The sequence below is a fragment of the Cyprinus carpio genome, chromosome A10 (genome assembly GCF_018340385.1).
Source record: "Cyprinus carpio isolate SPL01 chromosome A10, ASM1834038v1, whole genome shotgun sequence".
Classification (NCBI taxonomy): Eukaryota; Metazoa; Chordata; class Actinopteri; order Cypriniformes; family Cyprinidae; genus Cyprinus; species Cyprinus carpio.
The window spans coordinates 18,013,715-18,025,893 of NC_056581.1; the positions used below are offsets into that span (position 1 = coordinate 18,013,715).

Here is a 12,179-nt window from a genome sequence, read left to right on the forward strand (position 1 = left end):
CTAGTAAAAAAAAAAAAAAAAAAAAAGTATCCAATTACTGCTGGAAAACACCAAGCCAGCCATCATCCTTGCAGTTACGGAAAGCAGCCAGCGAGGTTCCAAAGTGGTTAGAGTTGTTCTGGATGAGTTTAAGTCGCATCTGGAAGGGAGAGGAACAGCAGGGGCCCCTCTGTCCCCCCTCCCCACCCCCAGGACACCACGGGTGGCTTCCTCCAGGTCCCACCCCCACCCTCACAGCGAGATCGTGCAGCACCTGTGGAGAGATGCGACACATGTCAGTCATCCTGTCGCCATGGAATCGCAGCGGACAGCTCGCAGGAATAGCAACGGGAGCCGTGGCGCTTAAACGGCGGGAGACAGATGGCGCAGCGGCTGCGGCTCGTTCCGTGAAAATTAAGCAAGACGGTACAGATCACGGCGCAGGAGGGCAAGTGCGGCCTTGGTTTGCGAAGAATTTTTCACATCTGACAATATACTCAAACCAACAACATTACAAACTCTGATTCAAACTATTCTTTTAGAAGGAAATTTATATCCCATGATGCATTGCCACTGATGTATTCAAATCAAAATCACTGGTACAATATAAAACTGCTGACTTCAAATTGTATAAAATATAATAAAAAGGTTATTATAGTTAACTGAAAACATAAAAAAAAATTTCATTACTTTAAATAAACTAATTAAAACCCTAAACTTGCCCAATTTTCATTTCAATTCATTTGAATAAGAAAAATAAATAAAATGAAAAGATTAATAAAAACTATAGATATTTTTAGAGTGAAAACTAATAGAAATGACAAAAAACAAATTTAACTAAAATTACAAAAAAATAAAAATAATAAAAACTATAATAGTTTCTCAATGATACTAAAATAACAATGAACCAAAATATATATATACATACATATATATATATATATATATATATATATATATATATATATATATATATATATATATATAAATGAGTTTTAAATATATTATAATTATATATTTTAAATGTTTATTGCAAAATATTCCAATATATGGAGTTTGAGAACCAATGGAATAATTTCTCAATTTCATTTAGTTTAACTTGAATCACTACACTAAACAGAACTAAAACTGAAATGAAAATGAATTTAAATAACTATATACACATATGCAAACAATGCAAAAACTAATAAACAACATTATGTATGATTTTAAATATATTATGTTCTATACATTTAAATATTTATTGCAACACATTCTAATATATAAGTAGTTTGAGAGCCTAAGGACTTTATTCGCAATGCTTCATGGGAGTGGGCGGTGACTGATGAGCTTTTTTGGGAGCAAATTCTGTTTCCATGGTAACAGTGAGCTCTCTGATTGGTGGATTGTTCTCTTGGATCTTCACAGAGAATTTGGCTAGTAAACATGAATTTTTATTTATTTTTTGCATGAATTTGAAATCACAAAATCAAATCACATCACATCTCAAACAAAACAAAATTTCAAATTAAAATATAAAATAACATCTTAAACCCGAAACCCAATTGACTGATATATATCTGATAGATTGGTCTTACCTTTTTTCAGTGATACGCTAAGGAGAGCCAGCAGAGGAGCGCTCCTACCCATGTCCTGTGAGGAGATGCAAGGGAAAAACATTAAAATCACATCACAGATGTTTGGAATAAAGAAAAACAAATGAGATTGAAACATTACAGTGAAGGGATATGAATTAATAGTTTAGGAATAAATGTTGTGTACACACACACACACGCACACACACACATATATATTAATCAAAATATAGTTTTTGTAATTGTTTCCTATTTTAACAGATTAATGGGATATTTTACAGTATAATTTAAAGGGCATGATCTAAATGCATCTTGACCAAATGTAGAACAGATGTAAAAAGAAAGTCCTTACTACAACATTTTTTTCGTATTTTGAAAACTAAATAGAGATGCTCCTAAATGACTCCAAACTATTCCCTATTCAGTTACATTATGTGGAAAAAAACAACCAGGGCACTCTTCAAACTCTCTTTTGTGCACCACAGAAACCCTTCGGTTCGGAAAGAAATGAGCAGTGGCGGCTGGTCAATAGGGGGCGCCACCCCCTCCAAGTTAGCCAGGAATGAAGCCTACTTCAACATGTTAAAAATAAATTTAATATATATTGCAAAGTAATTACGAAACTGCATTATTTGATCATACTATTCTACTGGTAGTCATGTTAGCACCTATTAAAAATAAAAAAAATAAAAACTATTTCATTTGTTTTGTGTATGCGGGGCGTCGGACAAATGTGTGTCTATTAGGTCCGTAAAATTTTGAAACGCATGTAACTTGAGGCTGAACTCTAATTGGCTTGTTTCAGATTCCAGACCCCCCACTTTTGATTTTGGCGAATCAGTATTGTTTTTATATATTTTGGCCTCATGTGATTGGATATCGCTTCCGAGATTTCGATTTTATTTTTACAAAAAATCCTTTCACAAGACATTCAAATAAAGAAAATAAATAAATAAATAAATACAGATCATGGAGCTTGGGCAGAGTTGGCTAGCTGGATGCGATGTAGGGCATGCCTGTTATTGTTTCCCTGTTTGTTATTTCAAAGTTCTTTCACCGAAACATTGTGGACAACGACACAATGCAGTTTAACTTGAGGCGATCATCACGGTCCAAGCACAATGGCTTGTGTAGATTATATAATTATCCAATGGACATGTCTCTTTTCAAATAAAATATGAGTCTTTATAGAAGTATTATTATATGCACAATATTAAAATAGATAAATAATATAATGTCCCTTCTTCAATTGGACTTACATTTAGACATGTCTGACAAAAATGTTGTCAATACAATTAAAATTAGGTATTTAGGAAACTGAAGTTTTTGCAATTTTTTACTACAAGTCAACTTATTAAACAATTTTTACAGTCTTTAAACTGAGATCTTAAAGATTTGATATCCTGTGGCTCCCTCCTGTGGACAACATTAGTATTATGGGCGTCATCTTTGAATCACATGAATATAAATGGCTGATATTTTTATTTTTTTAAATGATTACACATTTAATGATTACTTTACTGATGATACACCCGCATTAAACACTGATTTGTGGTACATTATTTCATGCTTTAAAAGTTTAATTTTCAACTTAAAATTTTTAGCTAAGCGGTAATGATACATTATTGTGTCACTTTTCTAAATGGTTATTTAACAATTGCATTCAGTCCTGCTGCCTGCAATAACAGTGTGATATTGTTACTGTCCCCCCCCTCCACTGGAAACGAGGCTGAGTAAACAATGACAGAACGCTCGTTTTTGCATGAACTGCTCTTTTAAACTCCATCTTGCGAATCATCCCGACAGTGCAGACTTCATTACTCAAACGCCGGGATTGTGTCCATATCATTGTTAAGCGCTTATAATGCGAGTCTCTCAACAGCAGCCAACAGAACTGCAGGGGACGCAGTGGGTGCCTCCCCACACAAGAGCGTGGAAATAGCTTGGCACCGGCGCGCTCTTTTACATAAACTAGTCCCTCTAGAACCTGTTTTTATATGCTGTTATATGGTTTGAATTTCCATTGACAAATTAGAATGAAATTATTCTAAAATATTCTAAAGAGAGCACGGGACCCAGGCCAAGGGATATGAAAGAGCTTTTCACAGTTTTCGAGGGCCCAAAGCACTAAAGGAGTTTCACATCAGAGCCCTGGGGCCGTTCTGTCCCCCTCCTCCTCCTCCTCCTCCTCCTCTGCTGGCGCACAGCGGACAGGGATCGCCTTCATGAGCGCCGGGCCTGGATCTGGAGAGGGGAAGGGCTGAGAAAGCAGGCCAGCTGTGGGGCCCAGTCTGGATGGCTGACTGCTGTCTGGATGGCTGACTGCTCTGTCTGGCTCTTAGACATGTTCTCTTGGCCAGCGCAACACATGCACTAAAGCGTACGCATTGGAAAAGCAACACCCTTCTGCTCCATATGCCGTTCACAGGCAGGCTCTGGTCACTTACAAATGAAGGGGGAGAAACTGGTTGGTTTATGTTTCTGTGGGTGGGGTTGCTAAGAAGAAACATTAATGATCTTAGAGACACGTATGACAACAACAACATATGAGGTGACACGGAAAATCTACATCTGGGCTCTGAGCTTGAGGGATGACCTACCCGTGACATGCCCACGGCTTTAAAAACAGCCACAAAACACACATTTTTAATCTTTAAGGATACATTTTAGATTAAAATGTAGTCATTATTTACTCACCCTCATGCTATTTTCTTTTCTCTTCTTTACTTTCTGTTAAACAAAAATCTTCCTCCACCAAAGCTCTCTATTGAACTTTTTAAAAACGTGACCAAATATGACATTTGAAAACTACATTTATTCCTATACCACTATTCACAATATACATTGTTTCAAATCTGCTTTACAGAGAAGCACAATGTTTTTAATATCTTCATGCCTTATAGTCACATATAGCAGACTGCAGTGATAATAATATAATAATAAAGTATTATATATAGAGCTTTGATGGGAATTTTCAGTAACATTACAGAAGGCTTTTATGTTGGAGCTAGGTGGTATTTAAAAAAAAAACTTTAATTTTTGTTTGCTGGAAAAGAGCAGCTAAGACATTCTGACTAATATCTCACTGCAATTTTTTATATTTAAAGGAGTATTTTAGCCAAAAATCTAAATCCTGTCATTATTTATTCAAAATCATGTTATTTTCGTTTCTTTATTTCTGTTCAACACAAAAATCTTCCTCTCCATCAAAGCTCAAATCTCTTTCATGCTTGTGTTTGATTTTAAAACATTTTCACTATGAATGATATTTGGCAGATTACAGCTGGTTATAACATTGTATAATATAGAGTTTTGATGTGATTTTCTTATTTGTTTTTTAAATGATTGAATATAGCATATGAGATTTTTGTGGTGGTATAAAAATCAACATCCATTTTAGAATTATGGAAAAGAGCAGCTTGAACATTCTGCCTAATATCTCCTTTTCCACTGCAATTTTTAATCTTTAAAGTATTTTGGCCCAAAATTAAAATTTAGTCTGAATTTCCCCCCCAAGTCATTCAAACTCATGCTATTTTCTTTACTCTCTGTTAAACACAAAAAATCTTCCTCTCCATAGAAGATCTCAAAATGTTTTATTGGTTGAAAAAAGGAAAAAATAATGGTGAGTAAAAAATGACAGAATTGCTCCTTAATGTTTAGCATCGAGAGATGCTGCACAAATCCAAGCGATGCATCGCTGACGATACAGGCCTGTCCCTCAACAAAATGCAAAAGCGGAATTCAGTACATGCCAAGACAAGATCATGCTTCTTTTTTTTCCTTTTTAGTTTTCACCCTGACATTCCTCACGGAAAAATGCAGTGTATCACACGGACACAAGACGATGCTAATTAATTCCATTCATCAAACAAACACTTTCATAGAAAGGTGTGCATATGTGCATACAATGTTCAAATTGATTTCCATCATGCAAACCAAGATATTAGCTTTAAAACTGACTACAATTGGTTATAAACAGCCTATATTGCATGCAAATGCCAGCCACGATTACAACAGATGAGTACTTTTGATAAATGAGGAAACGTTCAAAGGCATTGATGGTTATTTTAGGATATGCAACTTGCACAAAGTGTACACTGTTTACAAATTTGTTTTTCCAGAGCCACTAAGATATCTAACTTTTCTGACAAACAGGGAAAACGTTCAAAGACACGGAACCTCATTTTTGTAAAGGATCTGCAAGTTACACAGCGTTTGGAGTGTACACTGTTTGCTGATATTTTCCACATAGATATCAAGCCCTCTTTTCTCTTCACATCACTGACGTCCCTTTCTCACAAAACGCATCCCTATACCTGTGTTCTCAGCCTGTTTGTGGAGTGTTGTTTTGAGTCGTTTTCCCAGGAGACCATTGCATCTTCTCCTTTGTTTTCTGTCTGTTCTGGCCTTTAGTGTTTATTCTCAAAGCCACAAAGCTGTCAGAATATCCGACAGCCCCGTCTGAGAAATTGCATCTGACAACCTTCTCCATTTATTAGGCAAAATAGTGAATAAACACTCAGAGTTGAAGCTTTCTGATCGGACTGCATTCTGATAACGTGCTTTTTGCAGCTTGCATCTGTTCTACATTTGGTTGAGATGCATTTATATCATATCCCTGAAATTACTCCAAAGTTTTTTAATATATATATAAAGCAGATAAAAAAAAATGGCTCAACACATTATTGTGATCAAAACTGCTGCAAAACTTCATAAAGTCCAACGTGCACAGGGAGAAAGCTACTGCATTTCAGAAAAATGCAATAAAAAAAAAAGTTAGGAACTCAATACCCGCTGCAAAAGATGGAAATAGAGATAAATGCAAAAACAGATTTTTGGTCTCTGGTGTGTTTTTGTGAAGGGAATTCCATGCAACTGGCTATGTTACAGCATTTGGATGTTTTAAGTTACAAGTCCTTGAGATATTCCTGTTAAGAAAATAATTTTGACCGTCCTCTTGACTATAGTGAAAATCAAACACATCCCCTCATGAATACCATGCCACACGTCTGATTATGACATATCTGATGGCGCGCAATTACAGGACCGACGGGACCAATCACGAAGCGTGAAGTGACAGGAAAGAGAATTCTGAGGTAAAACAACACTGAATCTTGGCCACGCGCCTAACGCCTGTTGTCAGGCTTCATGGGTTAATAACGCCACTGCGAGCTCTAACGTGCCTGCAGTCAAATTAATCGCAAACTTGGCTGTTCTAACCTCCTTAGACAACGTTTGTTTACACAATAACACACATGTATTTGCTGTGGCATTCAACATGAAATTAAAGGAACAGGAGCTCTGTGACCTACGATGCTCTTGACTGATATTTTATAACGCTGACAATACATCTGAACAGTCCTGTAAAGTTTCCAGTAAATAATTTAATAAGAAAGCCTGGGGTAAAAACACTTACACTACCAGGAGCATATAAAACACTGCAGACATATTTTCTAAACGCAGCACTGTTTTCAGAGGAAAACCGCAAGAATTACTGTAGCTTTTGATTCCAGTTTATTTGTGCTCAGATTTAACACAAAGAGGATCTGTAGTTAAGATCTAAATGTACTTAAATCTCATTAAAATCTTAACTACGGATCCTCTTTGTGTTAGAGTTAGATAAAACTTAAATGTAAGTACAAATAAGGTGGAATCAAAACATTCAGTTTGCATAATGTTAAACAGCCAAAATGTAGACACTTGCATATTCAATAATATCAGAAATATTATAACTATTATAATGCTACTAATAATAACTACTAATATAAAAAATAATAGCTGTGGCTTTTCCTGCTAGTGTGTGTGTATATATACTGTATATATATAAACTGTAAAAAATCTATTTAAATTTCCCCACATATTACATATGTGTGTATAAACCAATTAATACTATACAATAATTTACATTCATATTTAATTGTGACTTATTGTACTGCAAACTGCAGAACCAAACAAACATTCTCTTCTGTCAGTGAGTTAATTATTATTTTGCATCCTGTTTTCTGTCAGCTCAAGACTGAGTGTTTTAAAGTGTGCTAATTAAAGCTCACTTCTGGGTGACAGATTAGTCGTAAATGGGTCCCTGTGCCTGAGGTTAAGCTACCTTGGGTTGTTCATTATTCAACCATTAAGCCATCAAAGTAAACTCAACAGTCCATAAAAACACCAATTCATCATGCTCTCGCTGCAAGTCAATGAAGTTTACCTTCTTTGTTGTCACTCTGGCCCCGTGCTCGATCCCAGTATCCCAGGCACTTGTCATTACTGGGGTCCTCTATCAGAGCCTTGTTGCCAGGGACATACCAGGTGGCATGCTGCTCTGTCATGAGAGAGTCAAGGTCAATGGTATTCACAGATCCCTTGCCGGTGACCGGGCTAGAACTGGCCAGGGCGCACTCTCCATTCAGACCGGCCTGGCAGTCAGCCTTTTTGCCCGTTTTCCCTCCCATCGGCTGGTCCTCAGAGATGCTGAACTGCTGTCTTTGCAGCTGGATCTGGGCCTGCAAAATCTCCAGAGGATGAACCTCATCCTGGCCCGTGTTGCTCAGTGGTGTCCGCACCTGTTCCATGCACGGATTGTCATTGTAGCCGGCCCTGTTTTCAGAATTACACTTCATGCCAGCTCTGCAAGGCCTCTGGTCCTCTGTGCTGTAGTTGGGGCTGGCTTCGTCTAAATAATCCATGCATGGCGAAACGCCATCAGACTTGCCCACGCTTTGAATTCCGCTGTCCATCGAGGTGGTGAGGTCAGGTTTTCCAAAGGAAGGGGAGACCAGGGACCTCTCTGGGGTCTTACCACGGCTCTCCAGGCCCACGTTCAAAGCAGAACCCTGCTGACTCGGACTGACGACGGGGTTACCGCCACAAGGAGGGGAGAAGTTTCCGGGACTGATGTGCCCGCTGTCGCGTCTCTTCTTCCCCCTCCCCTTGCCGTTGCCTGTTGCCATTTTCCCCTCGCATCCAGACTCCATGTTGTCATTTGGGGAAAGGGTGCTCGCTTCCCTTTTCGCCATCTGGCACGTACCACTTTGACCTGCCATAGTATTGTTGTTATTCCCCGAGCAAGGCGTTTGACTATTCTGAGAAGCATTGCCCTGGAAATACTCTGCCCCTGGGCCGCTACTGCCACTGCTATTTATGTCCTGCTCAACCTGACCTGCTTTGCGTTTGGCCTCATTTTGACTTTTCTTATTAAAAGTCACATTGAGGTTCGGGGCCCCAAGGCTGGCGATCATATTCTGGCAGGCCGTGGAAAGAGCTGCCAGACAGCTTTGGCCAAACACACTGTCTTTTGTACTGGCTTTGTTCAAATTCCCCAAAGAGAGGGCCCCAAGCTTATTGACTGACAGGTGCTGGCTGGAGAGGTACTCGGGATGGGCGGGATAGTTCCCTGGAGAGGAGCTAAATCCTGGAGGATTGCTCTGGGGGGCTCCCTGTTGACTCGGCCCTCCAGGAGGGAAGCTGTGCTGCCTCCTCATCGTCATTCCTCCGAATTCAGCCGGCCTCCTGTCCGTGGGTGCGCCTGACTGCATGTTGTTCTCGTCGGGAGACTGCATCTGCAGAGGATTGGTGACATTATTTTCGAATGGATGATGCGCTCCCGGAGAATTCAAAGACTGCATGTCCATGCTTGTGACGCCTTGCCTAAAAATAATGTTGTGTCCATTCTCTGCCTGCTCCAAGGCATGAGTGTTTGTTTCTCTACAATGCTGCTGCTGCTGCGGCTCAGGAAACCATGAGTTTTCTTGAGGTAGGTGGGAGCTGTCATAGTTTCCATGAAAATTATGCTTCTTCTCGAAACTGGACTGAGACACACCACCCAGAGGGCCTCGGCAGACCATGCCGTTTGATGTGACGTCCCGGTGGAGACTTAACTGTTGCAGGTCGGGTTGTCTCATTCTCTGCTGCTGGCTCCTCGATGCCATTTGTTTGATCATCATCGCTGCGTTCTGCTGCCGCTGCTGTTGTTGTTGCTGTGGACCGGAGCTCAAGGGTAGAGGGCCTGATGGAAACCCATCCGTCACATGAGATGTGAAGTCCCCCATAGGAGAGGGGAAAGCTGAGGGGGAGAGGTGGTTCTCAAGATTGGGCCGATTATGTAAGCTGTTGCTTAGGGGGCTGCAGCTCTCTCCAGCAGAGCCGTTTGGGAGATCAAACCTTGGCCTTTTTGCCATATTCAAATAAGGCAGTGAGCTGAGGTGAGGGTGATGTGGGGGCTGAGGGGCTAGCTGGGGGACATCAAACACCGGTTCCCCGAAGGGATGCATGTTATGGTTGTTCAGTCTATGTATGGGCCGGTCTAGGTGGCTGTGTTGAACATGGACCATCGGACCACCACCTTGAACGTCCGTATTGTTCGCTACATAGTCCGGAGTGTGATAAAACCGTGGAAGGGCAGGGGAGCTGGGGTTCTGCCTGGCAACAGGTCCCGGCCTTTGCTGCGGCATGAGGTGGTGTCTAGCATTAACCCCCGGTTCCATTTTCCCCCGATTCCCGAATCGGTCCGAAAACACATTTTGCTGAGGTAGCTGCTGGTCGACTTTAGAGCCGCCCATCATGGGCCCTCGGGAACCACTTCGATTACAAGTTGCAAAATGACCCCCGACCACTTGGTTCCCCGTTTCACAATAGGGCAGTTTGTGCTCTGAAGAGTCCGCGGTGGAGAATCCTGTCATATCAAAATTTCCCGTCAGAGGATCACAGGGAAAACAGTGCTCTGATCCCCCCATCCTGCCCTGTGGGAAAAGCCTGTAATGTTCAAGTCTGTGGGTTTCAGGGGACGAGGACGGCAGGCCGTGGAACGACGCGGCACGGTTTGGTGACTGGTCTAATGGAAGACATGGTGCTGGAACGGCGTGGGTACCGTTAGGATGGCCGTGCGGTTGAAACTCAGGCATTGTGGCCATTCTCTGTTGCTGCTGCTGCTGTGAAATGCATTCTCGTGACTGCACCTCTGCAAGCTGCTGACCGAATCCCCCTTCAAACATATGCGGGTGACCTGTGTTGCTGTTATTGAAGCCCATGTGTCTGTCCCCGTGCAAGCAAGAGGGGACGCTGTCCTGGTACAGATGTGAATGCTGATCGTGGTTAGGAGGTTGATGGTTGAACGGTCCTTGCATGTGGAGTTGATGTTGTGGCTGAACTCCCATAGCGAGCATATCCCCATGGCCATGAGCCTGGAATCCATACTGGTCTCTATTTGAGACAAAGTTGAGTCCCTGTATGGGGGATTCATTTAGTGGACCCATCATCGGCTCCACAGCTACCGACGGCCCTTTCATATGAAATCCGGCACTGTTATAATTAGAGTTCATTTTCAGTCCACTGAGATTAAATTCCTTTTGTTAGTTTGTCACTGCAAATAAAAAAAGACACAATTAAATCAAACAATCTGAATTTGTACTTTTTTTTTTGTCTCCAGGGCCCATGTTAGCAGCCGATTTAAAAATACAAGTATTATATATTTTAAATAACATAATGATTAAAAAATAATAAAGTTTACGTTTCACATGCATGTGCTTATTGATAAATATTTAATGATGCGAAAGTAAGAGATCAGATGACAACTGGAAGTACCTCAATTCCAGCATAAGCGTAAAAACGCGAACTCCTCTTTGTATATCCTTAGAGCAACGACCCCGAAAAATGCACATCTTAAAAAAACTCCTCGTTTACATCGTTATTCGATGCGTAACGTCCCCAAGTCTTTCAACACAAATCCAAAGGAGTGCAAACCAGCGCGCGGAGCACATGTCCCATGTTCACATCTCCAATGCAATGCGCGCGATCCCGACTAATAATTATTCTATATTAAAAACACTTACACGAATTCAAAAAGAGTAGATAAATGCATTAAATCGACGGTCCTCAGAGAAGAACGTCGCGCGTGCGTTCGGTCCTGTGAGTAGAGTCAATGCGCCGCGGTGGGTGCGCGCGCTGTTAGGAACTGGAGAGCCCAGGATCCCTTTTGTTGTCACAGTATGAAATGTATTCAACGCAAAATTTAATGCTATTTTCTTTAATACTGTCCATGAGATACGCGCTGTTCCATCAAATGCTTCTGGCTCCAGGAGGGTTTTCTCATTTATCCTTGAATCGGATGTGTCGAGCCGCGGGCACGGGCAACAAGTTTGACATTCCCTCATCTGTTCCAGCGCTGATTTCTCACCAATGCCCACACAGGCACACATGCGCAGGGGGCGGAGGCTCGTGCAACAGGGCGGGGTCTAACGCTCAAGGGGCGGGGTTCGCTTAAGGAAGTCTAAAAGAGATGTTTATAACGTATTTATATACAATACAATAGATAAATACTAAAACAAGAAAAGCACTTCAATGTCTCAATCTTCAATGATACTCTATTTTACAAATAGAGCTAGATTACTTTACAATTTAGTGCATTTCCCCCCCACTAGGTATACAATAGCTAATAAAGAATATCATTTAAAATATTTTAATTGTTTTTATATATATATAAAAAAAGTCTGTACATATAAAGCAGTAGCTTTATTTATTACACTGGGATTATTTTTCCCCCCACAATTTGCATATTATCAAAACGACTACATAAAGCATCCAATAAATATGCATCAGTGCTCGATGGTATTTAATTAATCTGTGTGTGAA

At 40.6% G+C, this 12,179-nt stretch overlaps 1 protein-coding gene across 2 annotated transcripts; it reads right to left on the reverse strand.

Moving 5' to 3' along the window:
• Positions 1–200: 200 nt before the first annotated feature.
• LOC109083538 (transcriptional activator MN1-like) lies at positions 201–11,745 on the reverse strand. 2 transcript variants are annotated; one of them, XM_042765596.1, is made up of 4 exons: positions 11,133–11,745; positions 7,762–10,911; positions 1,557–1,611; positions 201–253 (listed from the first exon to the last, which is right to left on the reverse strand). In XM_042765596.1, exons 2-3 carry the CDS (start codon positions 10,868–10,870, stop codon positions 1,601–1,603), a joined length of 3,120 nt encoding a protein of 1,039 aa, XP_042621530.1. In that variant the 5' UTR covers positions 10,871–10,911; positions 11,133–11,745; the 3' UTR covers positions 201–253; positions 1,557–1,600. The 2 variants fall into 2 exon arrangements, with proteins under 2 accessions (XP_042621530.1, XP_042621529.1); XM_042765595.1 differs by lacking the exons at positions 201–253; positions 1,557–1,611 and having other exon boundaries at positions 5,133–10,911.
• Positions 11,746–12,179: the final 434 nt, after the last annotated feature.